The 15,726-nt window shown below is 32.1% G+C and overlaps 1 protein-coding gene and 1 pseudogene across 1 annotated transcript; both read right to left on the reverse strand.

The window, feature by feature from the left end:
• The window catches only part of LOC107006430, a 17,397-nt pseudogene extending 7,380 nt beyond the window's left edge, over positions 1-10,017 (reverse strand).
• Positions 10,018-11,987: 1,970 nt separating this feature from the next.
• On the reverse strand, positions 11,988-15,394 carry LOC107006432 (glutathione S-transferase L1-like). The gene is made up of 10 exons (XM_027913809.1): positions 15,291-15,394; positions 15,077-15,151; positions 14,861-14,921; positions 13,994-14,080; positions 13,585-13,683; positions 13,389-13,494; positions 13,221-13,297; positions 12,942-13,049; positions 12,297-12,383; positions 11,988-12,188 (listed from the first exon to the last, which is right to left on the reverse strand). The coding sequence occupies exons 1-10, from the start codon at positions 15,392-15,394 to the stop codon at positions 12,180-12,182; spliced, it is 813 nt and encodes a 270-aa protein (XP_027769610.1). The 3' UTR covers positions 11,988-12,179.
• Between the last annotated feature and the right edge of the window lie 332 nt (positions 15,395-15,726).

The raw sequence follows: 15,726 nt of genomic DNA on the forward strand, positions 1-15,726 counted from the left end.
TTCTTTAAGCACTTACTATCCAAGATGTGTTCATGGCTGAAACGAACAAAACAATGAGAACTAAGAACAGTTCAAGGGTTGATTGTGTGACATATGTTGTCTAGGTATACACCAAAGCTCGACTGTTCAAAGATATCAAATCTACCGATTGACCGAGTATATTCGATATATGTTCACTACGAAAAGTTTAAAGGGAAACCTACTTATCCAGATGCGATTAACCTTTACGTACAAGACAAACAACTTTTTTCATGCATATGTTTTAACAATAGCCTTCCCCATTCATGTGGGGGATTGTTGGGTTTTAGCAAGTGTGAATGGCAAAAGAAAAGAGAGCATATGAAAAGTGAGGGAACTACTTTAGAGGGAAAATGAAAAGTCATTTGCAAAGTGCAAATGAAAAGTCATTTCTCCCATATCGGCAAAAGAAAGGGAAATTGTTGTCCTTATAGAAGGAAACACTTCCATTACTTCTTAAAGAGCTAAGAAGAAGATGCCCCCTCACGCCGTCGTCGTCGTCGCTCGCTCGGCTCGGCTTTGGATTTGGATTTGGCAAATGATGTGATTGATTGATAAATTTTTTGGACAAAATTTATTTAATCAATTTTGGTTAAATCAAATAAATCCTGTTAATATTATCTCTTATAAATTTGCAGGTAACGGTAATATTCCGAAAAGTCGTTACTTTTCCTAAAAGTAGTTATTTTCCTAACAGACACAATTTTTCAAAAAGTTGTTATTTTTTCCAAAAGACACAACTTTCTGGATAATATGGGTCTGAACAGATTTCACTGAACAGACATGTTCCTTGCTGAAAATGGCTATAAAAGGAAGTCAATTTTTGATTTTTATATACTGAAATTTTTTTTTCCTTCTCTGCATTTATTTTTCTCTCAAACAAAAATCAAAGTGTCGATCGACTGAGTCTGTGTGACTTGTTGCTGTTCTTAAATTCGTTGAAGTTAAAGAAGTTTGAGGTACCGCTATTTCTTTAACAGGTTTAATCCGTTTTATCTTGGGAGAAATTAATCCATAACCTTGGGTACAGTGAGGGGATTAAATTTCTTAAGGACACACAGTAGTTTCTGTGGACTTAGATTAATTCTTGTATTTTATATATTTTCTGCTTCATTTTATTTCTGTTTCTGTTTATTAACCTTATATATACAGGTTATTGTAAGAACAACAAAAATGACTATGGCTCTGATACCATGTAGAGAATAGCAGAAGAAGAGTATAATTGGAGAACCTTTTGCTAGCCCAAAATCGTTAACTAAGATCGGAAGATTCAACTAAGTAAGAGGAAGCTAGAAGGAGAAAGATAATTTTGGATAAAAGTACTTTGATATAGAAGAAGACTATTTGATTTGGGTTGATTGCAAATGTACAAGACCACCCGTATTTATACTTGTTCATGGATGGTTCTAGAAATTCTTCTAGATACTTCTACAAAGAAAATTCTAGTTATATTTATCTTCTATCCTAGAATATCTAGATATTGCTTGAAGATAAGTATTCTCGATTTTACACTAGACTATTCTAGAAACTATACTATAATAATCTATGATATTCCAAAAATCTACTTTATCATTTTTCGCAGGTGGGTTTTTTTGACCTGTTATAAAGAACAAGTTACGCTTACTATCTAATTTAAATTTGAAAGTACAAGCAATGAAATTTAAATGATTATATGAGTCTTTCTTTAATAGTGTATTATATTACTAGTATAAAACCACAAAGTTATATTACACGTTCAAAGGAATTATACTCTTTGATGAAAAAATGTCACTTAAAAGTTAAGATTTATCATGAAAATACACGTCTATTAAATAATTTTTTAGTAGAAATGAACACTAGTTAAAAAATTTTTTTTTTGTAACTTCATATTTCATTCATAACCAAAACAGTAACTTTACTAAATAAAGTAGTATTGGATAAAACTATTCACTCATAATACCAACAAATCTACTAACAAATATTATTGTGTTGTAACAATATTATTTGGGGGATGCTTCCCTTATTGGATCGATGTGTCTATGGTCATGGGTAATTTTATAGAAAATTCAATTTTATGGAAAGATCCTTCTAAAAAGAACATATGACAAGGTAATGACTCTAAAAATATGTGTGTATTTCAGAAAATTATAAAATGTAAAGAACAAAATATATATGAAAATAATTTACCTGACAAAAAGTCATTTCAAACTTAGTATTTCAATTTGTTATTACTTGCTTGAATAAAATTGTTTGTGATATAAATCTTTGGAACATGTCAATTACAAAACATTGAAAAAAATGATCAACGTAGAAGTTTTAACAAACTATTAATAGAACAAATCAAAATGTCAAGTATGTGTTAAATTGATGTATGTTAAGCATATGTATAATTACTTTGAAAGGAATTTTAATTCCTTAATTTGATTCACACTGACATTTATGATATGAAGTAAACACCATCACTTGGTTGGAAAAAGCATTCATAAAGTTTATTGGCACTTGCACTAGATAACGTGATGTTTATTTGCTAAATGGTAAGGATGAAGCAATTCAAACATATAGGAAATAAAAAACTGAAGTTGCAATCAGTTGGGTAAAAAGATTACCATGGTTAGAAGTGGTATATGTGGCGAATGTGATTCTTCTTTTGCAGAAATATATTTGGAAAATGGAATCATCCATAAAATTATTCCACATACTCACCTCAATCTAATGAAATTGTTGACACGAAAAAATGAAACTTTGAATGAAATATTGAATGTTCTACTTATATATTAAGATTTACCACAAAGTTTGTGGGGGTGCTATCCTTATAGCAAAAGAGAACAACAAAAGGTTTGTTTGTTAAGAATGAGGCAATATTTTTGTTTGTTAGTAAAGGGAGTGACAAATAAAAAAAATTGTTTAGTAAGAAAAGGAGAACCAAAAAGTCATTTTGTTCAGGCTTTGTTGTAGCATGACAGAGAATTTTTCGTCGTCCCTTAAAGTATATACAAGAATCAAATCTTCAAAGATAGCGATCTAGCAATTTCCAAAGCAATATATTCCATAAAGGAAATGAGAATGAGGGAATTATTCTCAAACTAGTCAAAATAAGACCTAAGAATGTGGATTGTATATTCATTGGATATGCTACAAATAGTAAAGAATGGTGATTTATGGTTCATAGTATGAACTATCGGATAGTTAAGTGAAGGGTCTAAACAACCTTTGAAACAACCAAAGGAGGATGTACTTATTAATGAGATTCAGAGGTGTTGTAAATGTCAATTGACAAATTTACTTCCTTCGAGTTTGATTTTGTAACATCTTTTCTTGAAAATGAGTCTCATCAATTCGAAGAAGTTATGTTCTCTATGAACTCATTCTTTTTGGGAATAGGCTATCAACAGTAAGATTGGTTCATTCTCAAGCAATCATACTTGAGAGTTTGTTGATCTTCCTCCGAGAAATAAATCTTTGTGTTCAAAGTGGATCTACAAAAGGAAAAGAAAGTTAATAAAACTATTTAAAATGCAAAGCAATACTTGTTGTCATAAGCTACATACAATATTAAAGCCTTGAATATTTTGACACAAAATAGCCGCTAATTAGGATTACATCAATTCAGATATCAATTTTGCTAGTTGCAATATACGGAATTCAAACTCTGCAAAATGGATGTGAAACTTTTTAAAAGATGGAGAATTTAAGGAAGAAATTACATGGTACAACCCGAGGGCTTTGTGGTTCCTAGTAAGAGAAAGTCTATACCAGGAACAACCCGAGGGATTTGTGGTTCCTGGTAATAAAAATAAAGTTGATAAACTTTTTAAGTCACTTTTTGGACTAAAAACAAATGCCAAATTATGACATCTAAAGTTTGACCAAACTATAATGGCAGATGAACTCAAGATCCATCAATGTGATAAATGTTTTTATATTAATGACACTCCAAGTCCCAAGGTCATTGTTTGGATTTATGTTTATTACATGATGATCATCAAAAGAGAAATTTCTGACATAAATGCTACTAAGCATATGCAATAAAGTAGCTTCAATATGAAAGATATTAAGGTACTTGACAAGTTCAAGTATTTGGATTTAATATTGACAAGACTCTAATAAATGTGACAATGAAAATAGTTTTGGAGTATTTAAAATTAAAACTATTACTTTGCAATATTACTAATATTCAACAATGTTGAAAGAATACATATATGGAAATTGAATGACCAGGTCAAATAAAGTAAAGTACACAAGTGGACATGTACTTACTCTTGATGTATGCGTAGTCTCTTGAAAATCATCCCAAATGTATCACTCGCTCTACTATGAAATCTTAGTTGATCACTCTAAATAACGATGTTGAAGAAGTTGAATGACTCCGAAAATTCTTGAAAGATATTTGGTCCAAACCTTTAGCTCCAGTACGCATACAATGTGAGAGTTAATTTGCAATAAGTAGGGCATGAAACATGATATATAACAGAAAGTCTCGTCATATATGACTTATACGTAATATCTTGAGAGAACTAATCTCTATTTGAATTTTCCAAATTGTTATGTAAAGTTAGAGGATAATGAGTCAGGTCCACTTAGAGAAGGCCTAAATATAAACGGAGTTGATAGATTGTCCAAGGAATGAGACTTTGATTGAGGAGAAGTCATTGTGCCTATAATCCTACCTAGAATACAGGAGATACAACGATCTAGGTTCAAGGAGATAAAACAAAGTCATTAATGATGGTCCAAGATTCTAGAAATATTGTTTATGGTCCATTCCTATGATATGACAATGTAAAGTAACAAGGATAAGCCATTACGACTTTTTAATAGTTTCTAAGTTTGATAGAGGGTTGGTAAAAACAGTGTATCTACGAGATAACACATTTATAAATCAGCTATGTACGTGTGAAGTGTAAGTTGCTTCAAGGAGAATATGATAAGGCAATTTCACTACTCACCTATAAACCAAGACATGTTCATGGATGAAATGAAAAAAACAATCAGAACCAAAAATAGTTCAAGGTTTGTGTGTGAACTATATTGTCTAGGTAAACACCAAAGCTCGACGGTTCAAATAAAAACACACTTATCTAGATGCAATCAATCCTTACTTATCCAGATGCAATCATTCCCTATTCATGTGGGAGATACATGGGTTGGAAAGGTGTGAACAGAAAATGAAGGATTGTGACACTCCGAAAGGGTTGTGACTTTGCCGAAGGCTTGTGATCTAAATGAAAGGTTGTGCCTTTTCAAAGGGGTTGTACCCTTTACCATTTGTTGTCTATAAATAGAGTGACTTTCTCTCATTTTTTCTGAATTGAATTCTCACTTTCCCTTGCATACATTTCTAACAAAACAAAATTGACCAATCGTGTCTGTGTATGTGATATGTTGCTGTCATTTTGAGTATGTTGAAATTGTTGAAATTTAAGGTACCACTACTTCTTTAATTGTTATTCCATTTTATTTTGTGAGGAATCAATCTACAACTTCGGGGACTTGAGAGGATTAAATTTTTTTAAGGACACACGGTGAGTTCTAACAACTCAGATAGTTCTTTTATTTTTCTTTTCATCTTTTGTTATTTTGGATTTGCTAGTCTTGATACGAGAGATAACAATGGTTGGAATAGTGTTTTGGAGGGCATGATCTATAGATTTGTTGAATCATTATGCCCTCCTCAGTAAGGATACATGAACAAAATACTTGATAGGATTGAGGGGGAAAATACAGCATATCAGAATGCATCCTTAAATCGACTTTTGACAATTGATGAGGTAAAAGAAGTTGTCTTCTCAATGTGTTCAAATAAGGTGTCCTCCATATGGGATGAATTTGAGTTTTAATCAGAGTTCTGGGATATAATTGGTAAATGTATGACGAATGTGATACTCAATTTTGTCAATAACAATGGAGTCATTACATGAAATAATTTTCACAAAAAATATTTTGATTCCAAAAAAAAGTAACACGAGCTCGTTTCTAATCTAAGACCGATTTCTTTACGTATTATTACTGATCATATAGTTTGCACGATGTTGGCAAATCGTATGAAATTTTGCTTGGAGGATTATGTTGCTAAAGCCCAGAGTGCATTTATTCCTAGAAGATTTATTCTTTATAATGTCATTATCGCTTTTGAGTTCAATCACCATTTAAAAGGAAAAACACATGGAAAGACAAGATTTATTATTTTGAAAATGGATATTAGCAAAGCTTATGATAAAGTGGAGTAGAACTTTTTGAGAAATATGATGATAAAGATGGGATTTTCATCGGATTGGATTACAAAGATTATGCAAATGATTTGCATCTCATTTTGGTAACAATTTCGGTGATATCATACATCATGAGGCCATCGACAGGCGGATCCTCTGTCACCACATCTTTTCATCATTGTAGCGGTGGACCTTTCAGCTTTGGTAAGTACTCATGCTCTCTAAGGAACTCTACATGGAGTGGAAGTCACTCCCTAAACTCCACCTATTACTTCTTTTTAGCAGATGAGGCTGTATATTTTTGTAAAGATATGGAGTTGAAGTCTAATATTATCAAACAATGTTTACTCCTATATAAAAATCTTTTTATGAATTCTTTTTAAAATATATAAAAGACTATAAAATAAAACAAACAAATTAAAATGAAAGAACCACCAAAAATTTCAATAACACCCTCAAAGTGCTCAAACCAACTTGTTGACCTACTACCTGTTTGCGTACTTGAAGCTCCCTTTTATAATTGAGTAAAATATATAAAATTTATGAGACCATAAAAACATATTAAATAACAGTAAAAAAATTATAAAACACCATTTTTATAGAAATTAAATTCATTGCATGATTGTTACATTTATGAATAAAATAAAAGTACAAGTCTCTCTAGGTTCTGGAAGGAAAATACAATTCCACACACTAACGATAAAAAAACATAGAGCAAATTTATTGCTGGTGCATATTATTATAGAACTCCATAACATTTCATACCAAAGTACTAGCCCCTGTAACTTTCACCTGAGATTGACAATGCATTTTTGAAGTTTCAAGCTTTCTATTAAAAAAACAAAACACATATATACTGAAATATCAGTAGCTATATGGTTCTCAAACCAAACAAGAAAATAAATGTATGTATTGTTTGCGAAGTGGGTACCGACAGAAAGCGGTTCTTGTAGTACTCAACCATTTTCTCTTGTTCAAGACTTTTATTTGCTTGTATCCGTCAAGATTGTTCATTTCCTATGAGATGATTAATTCAGCACAATTAAAATAGAACAATAATGCAGGAAGAATCCGACTTTAACGCTGCAGAATTAGGATAATACTGCACACCAAAGGGGTGCAATGTATGAAGAGAACCTAACACAAATATCAGTTGTTGATTCCATGGCTTGAACTTATATATGTAACACGTTATGTTGATAAGACTCTTAAAAAATGTAAATGCGTGCATTAGAAGAGAAGAGTCTGCGTAACACAAGACTTACAAGTAACACAAAGACAACTTTATGGTTTTTTCAAGGCTTACCTTCATTTTAAAGCAGATGAATTAAACATGAAATATCAACCAACAAACTAGCCTTGAAGTTTACGCTATCACCAAAAGAAATAAATGCAACTTTAACAAGCCTTAATCTCTATGTTTTCCAAGGGAAAGTCGTGTTCCCTTTTCTATTGTGATGAACTACTACGATACAACATCAAATAGAACTAAATTAATATTAAGAATAATAAAATTCTTATATAATATAAATATATTAATCATACTTTACACTCCAAATCGAATATAAGTCATACCTCAATCCATTTGGATATCTTAGGCCTCCCAGTTGTGATGTCATAGTTAAACCCCTCTGGCATAAAAACATGGAAGCTTTCGATAAATGGAGCATATGTTATGTCAACCTAGCACAACCGAGTTTTCATATCAGCAAAAACTTCAATGAAATTATAAATTCTAGGAAAAAAGTAAACCCACACTACTTTTTACAACTTGTCGAGTATGTTTTTGGACAATGCAATCATCTCACATGGAACATCATCGGAGATGAAAAGAAAATAAACGATCGTAATGACCTGACTAAATTGACCAAGGAAGAAAGGCCCATCGTCAAATTTGTGGAGAGCTTTTTCTAAGTAATCAAATTGTGCACCTGGTACAAGTGTGAATACTCCTAACTTACATAATAAACATATAACAAACAAAACATAATGAGTTTCAACAAAGAAACGTTCAAATCTCACCAGCCATTGTTCGTGCATCTTTTGCGAACGATCTATATACTACTGGGATAAATGTAGTGTCACTATAAGCTATCAATTCTTCAGCGAATTTTCGCTTTTCGTGGTCCTACATTAGTTGGCCAATATTTTTTTTATCAATTTACGTCTTAAGATTTTACTACACAAAAAGGACATAATGAAATTTCACATCTTACATCCGGCAAGAGTGATGGTCCTTCAAAGTTACAGTCAACATATTTAACCAGAACCATACTCTCTCCCATCACTTTGTTGTTGTGCTCTAAGGAAGGCACCTGTGAATAGTAGAAAATATATATAACCATCCACGTAAAATGAGATGCATGCTCTCCCAAAGGATTAAACATTCACTTGCTTCAATCATATGAAATATAAGACTAGAGCATTTATGCACTAACTTAGTCAATAATCATTGAATAGAAAGAGGAAAAGAAATCCCTTTACCAAAGATTCATGGACATTTTCTTCAGGAGTTTTCAGTCAATTTACAACGAGGCCAAATTCCTCTATCAAAGTATTAGCTCAATATTTTCAAATACAAGTGAATTGGGCAATTAAAAATGGAAGTTTGTATTGTCGAAAATTACCTTATTTTTGGGGTAAACTTTTTCCTTGTACCAATCAGGCCTGTTCTGAAGATCAATTGGAACTAACTTGATCATGTCTTGCAAACCCTGCAATTCAAAATGTTAGAAAGTTTATCTAGAAAGGTATAAGAACACACGGGCCGAATAATTTCAACAATAATATAAATTAGTCCCAAAAACTGAAAATAACTAACGAAATAATAAAAATTAACAATTCTAATTAGAAGCACTTCCTTTCTGAGGAGGATAGAACTTTTGAACTATGGGTTAATCCAAACCGAATTATTTTGATATAGAATGTGAATATGTAAACTAAAAAACATCAAAATTTTAACGAATATTAAAATCCAAGAGAAGACCCAAGGCTTTTCGTAGATAAGAGTTTTACACGATGAGCTGAAGTCTTATGTCTATTAGCGAAAATTTCTCCTCTTCAGTCGAGCAGCAAGCAACCCCTTGTAAAGGGTTCCAACCCTATCTGAATTCTAAGAAGTTGTTACTTTTTATCAGTCGTTGCGCTTTAGTCTTTTCTCAACCTAGTAAAGGGGCTTCTTCTTGTTGCACGTAGTTTACTAGTAAATACGAAAACAAAATTGAGAAATACTCTTTTTTTTTATTTTACGTGCAACATTTCACTAGAAATGAAATTTGAAAAAGAAAAATGATTTTGAACCTATATCAAAAGTACCTTCCGACATTAGATCTTACACATGTCATGGAATTTTTATGGCTTTAAAGATATGCAATTATTAGTAAAATGGTAAGTTCAAGTTTAAAGAATCTCCAAATATAGAACGTTGTCCTTGTTTTAAGAACAATCTACTAAGAGAAAAGCTCGGTAAATTAGAATGGAGGAAGTGGTATAAAGGCAAACCTTAACATTTCTGGTAATCCATACACGTTGAGAATAGGGGCATTGATAATTTGTATACAACCTTCAGACAACACAATCAACTCAGATCACAATCTTCGGTTGGAGAAATAATCCATAATGATGAAAAAGAACACACTATTCATAAGGAAGACAAACACCATTGTTTCTTAAGGCAGACAAGAAAGAAATAAGAAAATATTTAATCAAACCTGGTAGTTCCATCAAAGAGTTATGGGGGTTGGGAAGTAGAATCCAGAGATGGTGGTAGAAGGTCTTGTACACTCTTGTCCGAATAAAAAAATAACCCCATGAACATCCATATCAAAAGAAAACTTAAAAATACAATTTGCATACAACATACATACACAACCATTAATCCTAAATTTAAAACAAATGGCCTTGTTGCATCACATACACACACAGAAACCCCAAACCCATCCTCCCGCTTTATCATCTCTTTTCTTTTTTTTAATGGCCAATCGACTAGTTCGCTGAGATAACTCCCACCAACAATAACAACAACCATTACAAGGTAACACTTCATCTTCTTCATTACATATAAAAGGTACTAACTCAAATATCCTATGTATAAAGAAATTAACTTTGTAGCTAACTCAACTCCTCATAGGACCATTCATTAATAAATCACTCAAAACTAAAGCAGGACATCAAAAACATGGACAATTTCATATGGCATCCAATATAAGGACTTTTACAATAATTATCATGATTCATCAAGATCCATTTCCTCTCCCTTTTCTGCTAACTTGTAGGGGTCAGACCCCCATAAAGGGAATTTTATATGGCAACCACTATCTATTGTTGTACTTATATTGTATCTTGCAGTTTTGCTATTTTATTTTTCATGAAATCTTGATTTAGATACTTTTCTTTTGAATCTGGAGTCTATAAGAAGAACCGTCGCTACCCTACCCAACATTCAAAACAACAAATGGACCTCCAAGTTGGAAAGTTCTTCTATTTTTTTCATCTTTTATTATTTCGGATTTGCTAATCTTAATACAAGATATAACAATGGTTGGAATAGTGTTTTAGAGGGCATGATTTATAGCTTTTTTTAATCATTATACACTCTTGAGTAAAGATACATGAACAAAATTCTTGACAGGATTGAGGGGGAAATTACAGCATATCGGAATGCATCCTTGAATCGATTTTTCACTATTGATGAGGTAAAGGAAGTTGTCTGCTCAATGCATTTTGATAAGGCGTCAGGTCCATATGGGATGAATTTGAGTTTTTATCAGAGTTTTGGGCTATAATTGGTAAATATGTGATGAATGTGATATTTAGTTTTGTCAATAACAATGGAGTCATTACAGGAAATAATTTTTAGAAAAAATATTTTGATTCCAAAAAAGAAGTAATGTGAGCTCGTTTATTATCTAAGACCGATTTCTTAATGTATTATTACTGATCATATAGTTTGCAAGATGTTGGCAAATCGTATGAAATTTTTGTTGGAGGATTGTGTTGCTAAAGCTTAGGATGCGTTTATTCCTAGAAGATTTTTTCTTTATAATGTCATTATCGCATTTGAGATCAATCACTATTTAAAAGGAAAAACACAGGGAAAGACAAGATGTGTTACTTTGAAAATGGATATTAGCAAAGCTTATGATAAAGTGGAGTGGAACTTTTTGAGAAAGATGACGATAAAGATGGAATTTAATCGGATTCGATTACAAAGATGATGCAAATGGTTTGCATCTCATGTTGGTAACCATTTTTGTGATATCATACATTACGAGGACATCAACAGGCGGATCCTCTGTCACCACATCTTTTCATCATTGTAGAAGTGGGTTTTTCGGCTTTGGTAAGTACTCATGCGTTCGAAGGAACTCTACATGGAGTGAAAGTCACTCCCAAAGCTCCACCTATTACTTCTTTTTAGTAGATGAGGCCGTATATTTTTTAAAGATATGGAGTTGGAGTCTAATATTATCAAAAAATGTTTACTCCTATATAAACTCTTTTTATGAATTCTTTTTTAAACATATAAAAGACTATAAAATAAAACAAACAAAATAAAATGAAAGAACCACAAAAATTTTCAAAAACACCCTTAAAGTGCTCAAACCAACATGTTGACCTACTACTTGTTTGCATACTTGAAGCTCCTTTTTATAGTTTAGTAAAATATATTAGAAAAAATATGTACAATTTACGAGACCATAAAAACATATTAAATAACAATAAATTTTTTTTATAAAACACCATTTTTATAGAAATTAAATTCACAACATGATTCTTACATCTATGATAAAAATAAAAGTACAAGTCTCTCTAGGTACTAGAAGGAAAATACAATTCCAAACACTAAAGATAAAAAAACATAGAGCAAATTTATTGCAGGTGCATATTATTATAGAAATCCATAATATATTTGATACCAAAGTCCTAACCCCTGTAACTTTCATATGAGATTGACAATGCATTTTTGAAGTTTCAAGCTTTCTGTAAAAAAAAAACACATATATAGTGAAATGTCAGTAGCTATATGCACGGTTCCCAAAGCAAAAAAGAAAAAAAAATAAATGTAATTATTGTTTACGAAGTGGGTACCGGCAGAAAGCGATTCTTGTAGTACTCAACCATTTTCTCTTGTTCCAAGACTTTTGTTTGCTTATATCCGTCAAGATTGTTCATTTCCTATGAGATGATTAATTCAGCACAATTAAAATAGAACAATGATGCAGGAAGAATCCCACTTTAATGCTGCAGAATTGGGATAATACTGCACACCAAAGGGGTGTAATGTATGAAGAGAACCTAACACAAATGTCAGTGGTTGATTCCACGGCTTGAACTTATATATGAAACATGTTATGTTTATTAGACTCTTAAAAAATGTAAATGTGTGCATCAGAAGAGAAGACTCTGCGCAACTCAAGACTTACAAGTAACAAAAGACAACTTTATTGTTTTTTAAGGCTTACCTTCATTATAAAGCACATAAATTATACATGAAAAATGAACCAACCAACTATCCTTTAAGTTTACGCTATCACCAAAGGAAAGAAATGCAATTTTAACAAGCCTTAGTCTCTATGTTTTCTAGCGGAAAGTCATGGACCCTTTTCTATTGTGATGAACATTCTAGTATACAACATCTAATACAACTAAATTAATCTTAAGAATAATAAAACTTCTAATATAATATAAATATATTAATCATACTTTACACTCCAAATGGAATATAAGTCATACCTCAATCCACTTGGTTAGCTTAGGCCTCCCGGTTGTGATGTCATAGTTAAACCCCTCTGGCATAAAAACATGGAACCTTTCGATAAATGGAGCATATATTATGTCAACCTAGCACAACAAAGTTTTCATATCAGCAAAAACATCTATGAAGTTTGAAATTCTTGGAAAAAAGTACAACCACACTACTTTGTACTACTTGTTGAGTATGTTTTTAGAAAATTCTACCATCTCACATGGAACATTATCGGAGAGAAAAAGAAAATGAAAGATAGTAATGACCTGACTGAATTGACCAAGGAAGAAAGGCCCATCGTCAAATTTGTGGAGAGCTTTTTCTAGGTAATCAAATTGTGCACCTGGTACATGTGTGAATACCGTTAACTTACATAAGAAACATTTAACAAACAAAACATAATGAGTTTCAACAAACAAATGCTCAATTCTCACCAGCTAGTGTTCGTGCATCTTTTGCGAACGATTTGTATACTTCTGGGACGAATGTAGTGTCACTATAAGCTATCAATTCTTCAGCAAATTTTCGCTTTTCCTGGTCCTGCATTAGTTGGCCAATATTTTTTTAAATCAATTTACATCTTAAGATTTTCCTAGACAAAAAGGATCATACTGAAATTTCACATCTTACATCTGGCAAGAATGATGGTCCTTCAAAGTTACAATCAACATATTTAACCAGAACCAAACTCTCTCCCGTCACTTTGTTGTTGTGCTCTAGGGAAGGCACCTGTGAAGAGTAGAAAATATCTATAACCATTCACGTAAATGAGATGCATGCTCTCCTAAAGAATTAAACATTCACTTCCATCAATCATATGAAAGATAAGACTTGAACATGTATGCACTAGCTTAGTCAATAATCATTGAATACAAAGAGAAAGAGAAATCCCTTTCCCAAAAATTTATGGACATTTTCTTCAGGAGTTTTCTTACAATTTACAACAAGTCCAAATTCCTCTGTCAAAGTACTAGCTCAAGATTTCAAATACAAGTGAATTGGGTTATTAAAAATAAAAGTTGGTATTGTCAAAAATTACCTTATTTTTGGGGTAAACTTTTTCCTTGTACCAATCAGGCCTATTCTGAAGATCAATTGGAACTAACTTTATCATGTCTTGTAAACCCTGCAATTCAAAATATTAGAAAGTTTATCTAGACAGGTATAAGAACATTGGGGCTGAATAATTTCAACAATAATAGAAATTACTTCCAACAATGAAAATAACGAACGACATAAATAAATTTAACAATTCTAATTAGTAGCACTTCCTTTTTGAAAAGGATAGAACTTTTGAGCTATGGGTTAATCCAAACTGAATATTTTTGACACAGAATGTGAATATGTAAACTAAAAATCATCAAAATTTTAACGAATATTAATATCAATGAGAAGTCCCATGGCTTTTTGTAGATAAGAGTTTTATACGATGAATTGAAGTCTTATATCTATTCGCAAGAATTTCATCGCCCCGGTTGAGTAGCAAGCAACTCCTTGTAAAGGGTTCCAACCCTATCTGAATTCTAAGAAGTTGTTGGTTTTCATCAATCTTTGCACACTAGTCTTTACTACACCTAGTAAAGGGGCTTCTTCTTGTTGCACGTAGTGTATACGTAAATACGAAAACAAAATTGAGAAATACTCCCTCTTTTTTATTTTACGTGGCAGCATTTCATTGGACATGAAATTTGAAAAAGAAATGAACCTATATAAAAAGTATCTTTAGACATTTGATCTTATGCATGTCATGACATTTTTATGGCTGTAAATATATGCAATTATGAGTAAAATGGTAAGTTCAAGTTTAAAGAGTCTCCACATATAAAAAGTTGTCCTTGTTTTAAGAACAATCTACTTAGAGAAAAGCTCGGTAAATTAGAATGGAGGAAGTGGTATAAAGGCAAACCTTAACATTCCTGGTAATCCACACACGTTGAGAATAGGGGCATTGATAATTGATATACAACCTTCAGACAACACAATCAACTCAGATCACAATCTTCAATCAGAGAAATGAAACCGTAATGATGAGAAAGAACACATTATTCAAAAGGAAGACAAACACCATATTTTCTTAAGGCAGACAGACAAGAAGGAAATAAGAGAAAATATTTAATTAAACCTGGTAGTTCCATCGAAGAGTGATGGGGGTTGGGAAGTAGAATCCAGAGATGGAAGTAGAAGGTCTTGTACACTCCTGTCCGAATAAAAGAATAACCCCATGAACATCCATATCAAAAGCAAACAAAAATATACAATTTGCATACGACATACATAAACAACCATTAATCCTATATTTAAAACAAATGGTCTTGTTGAATCACATACACACATACAAACCCCAAACCCCACCTCTCGCTTTATCATCTTTTTTCTTTTTTTCTAATGTCCAATCGACTAGTTCCCTGAGATAACTCCGACCACCACCACCAACAACCATTACCAGGTAACACTTCATCTTCTTCATTACATATAAAAGTTACTCAACTCAAATATCATATGGATAAAGAAATTAACTTTGTAGCTAACTGAACACCTCATAAGACCATTAATTAGTAGATCACTCAAAACTAAAGCAGGACATCAAAAACATGGACAATTTCATATGGCATCCAATATAAGGACTTTTACACTAATTATCACAATTCATCAAGATCCATTTCCTCTCCCTTCTCTGCTAACTTGTAGGGGTCAGACCCCCACAAAAGGAATTTTATATGGAAACCACTATCTATTGTTGTACTTAAATTGTATCTTGCTATTTTGCTGTTT

Source organism: Solanum pennellii, chromosome 12 (genome assembly GCF_001406875.1).
Source record: "Solanum pennellii chromosome 12, SPENNV200".
Classification (NCBI taxonomy): domain Eukaryota; kingdom Viridiplantae; phylum Streptophyta; class Magnoliopsida; order Solanales; family Solanaceae; genus Solanum; species Solanum pennellii.

Coding starts and splice junctions, on each gene's coding strand:
- LOC107006432 (XM_027913809.1), bottom strand. CDS start 15,394: ATGGTTGTTGGTGGTGGTGGTCGGAGTTATCTCAGGGAACTAGTCGAT. Junction 14,922..15,076: donor CTCTTCGATGGAACTACCAG/GTTTAATTAAAT, acceptor TGTTGTCTGAAG/GTTGTATATCAATTATCAAT. Junction 13,298..13,388: donor AGATGCACGAACACTAGCTG/GTGAGAATTGAG, acceptor CACATGTACCAG/GTGCACAATTTGATTACCTA.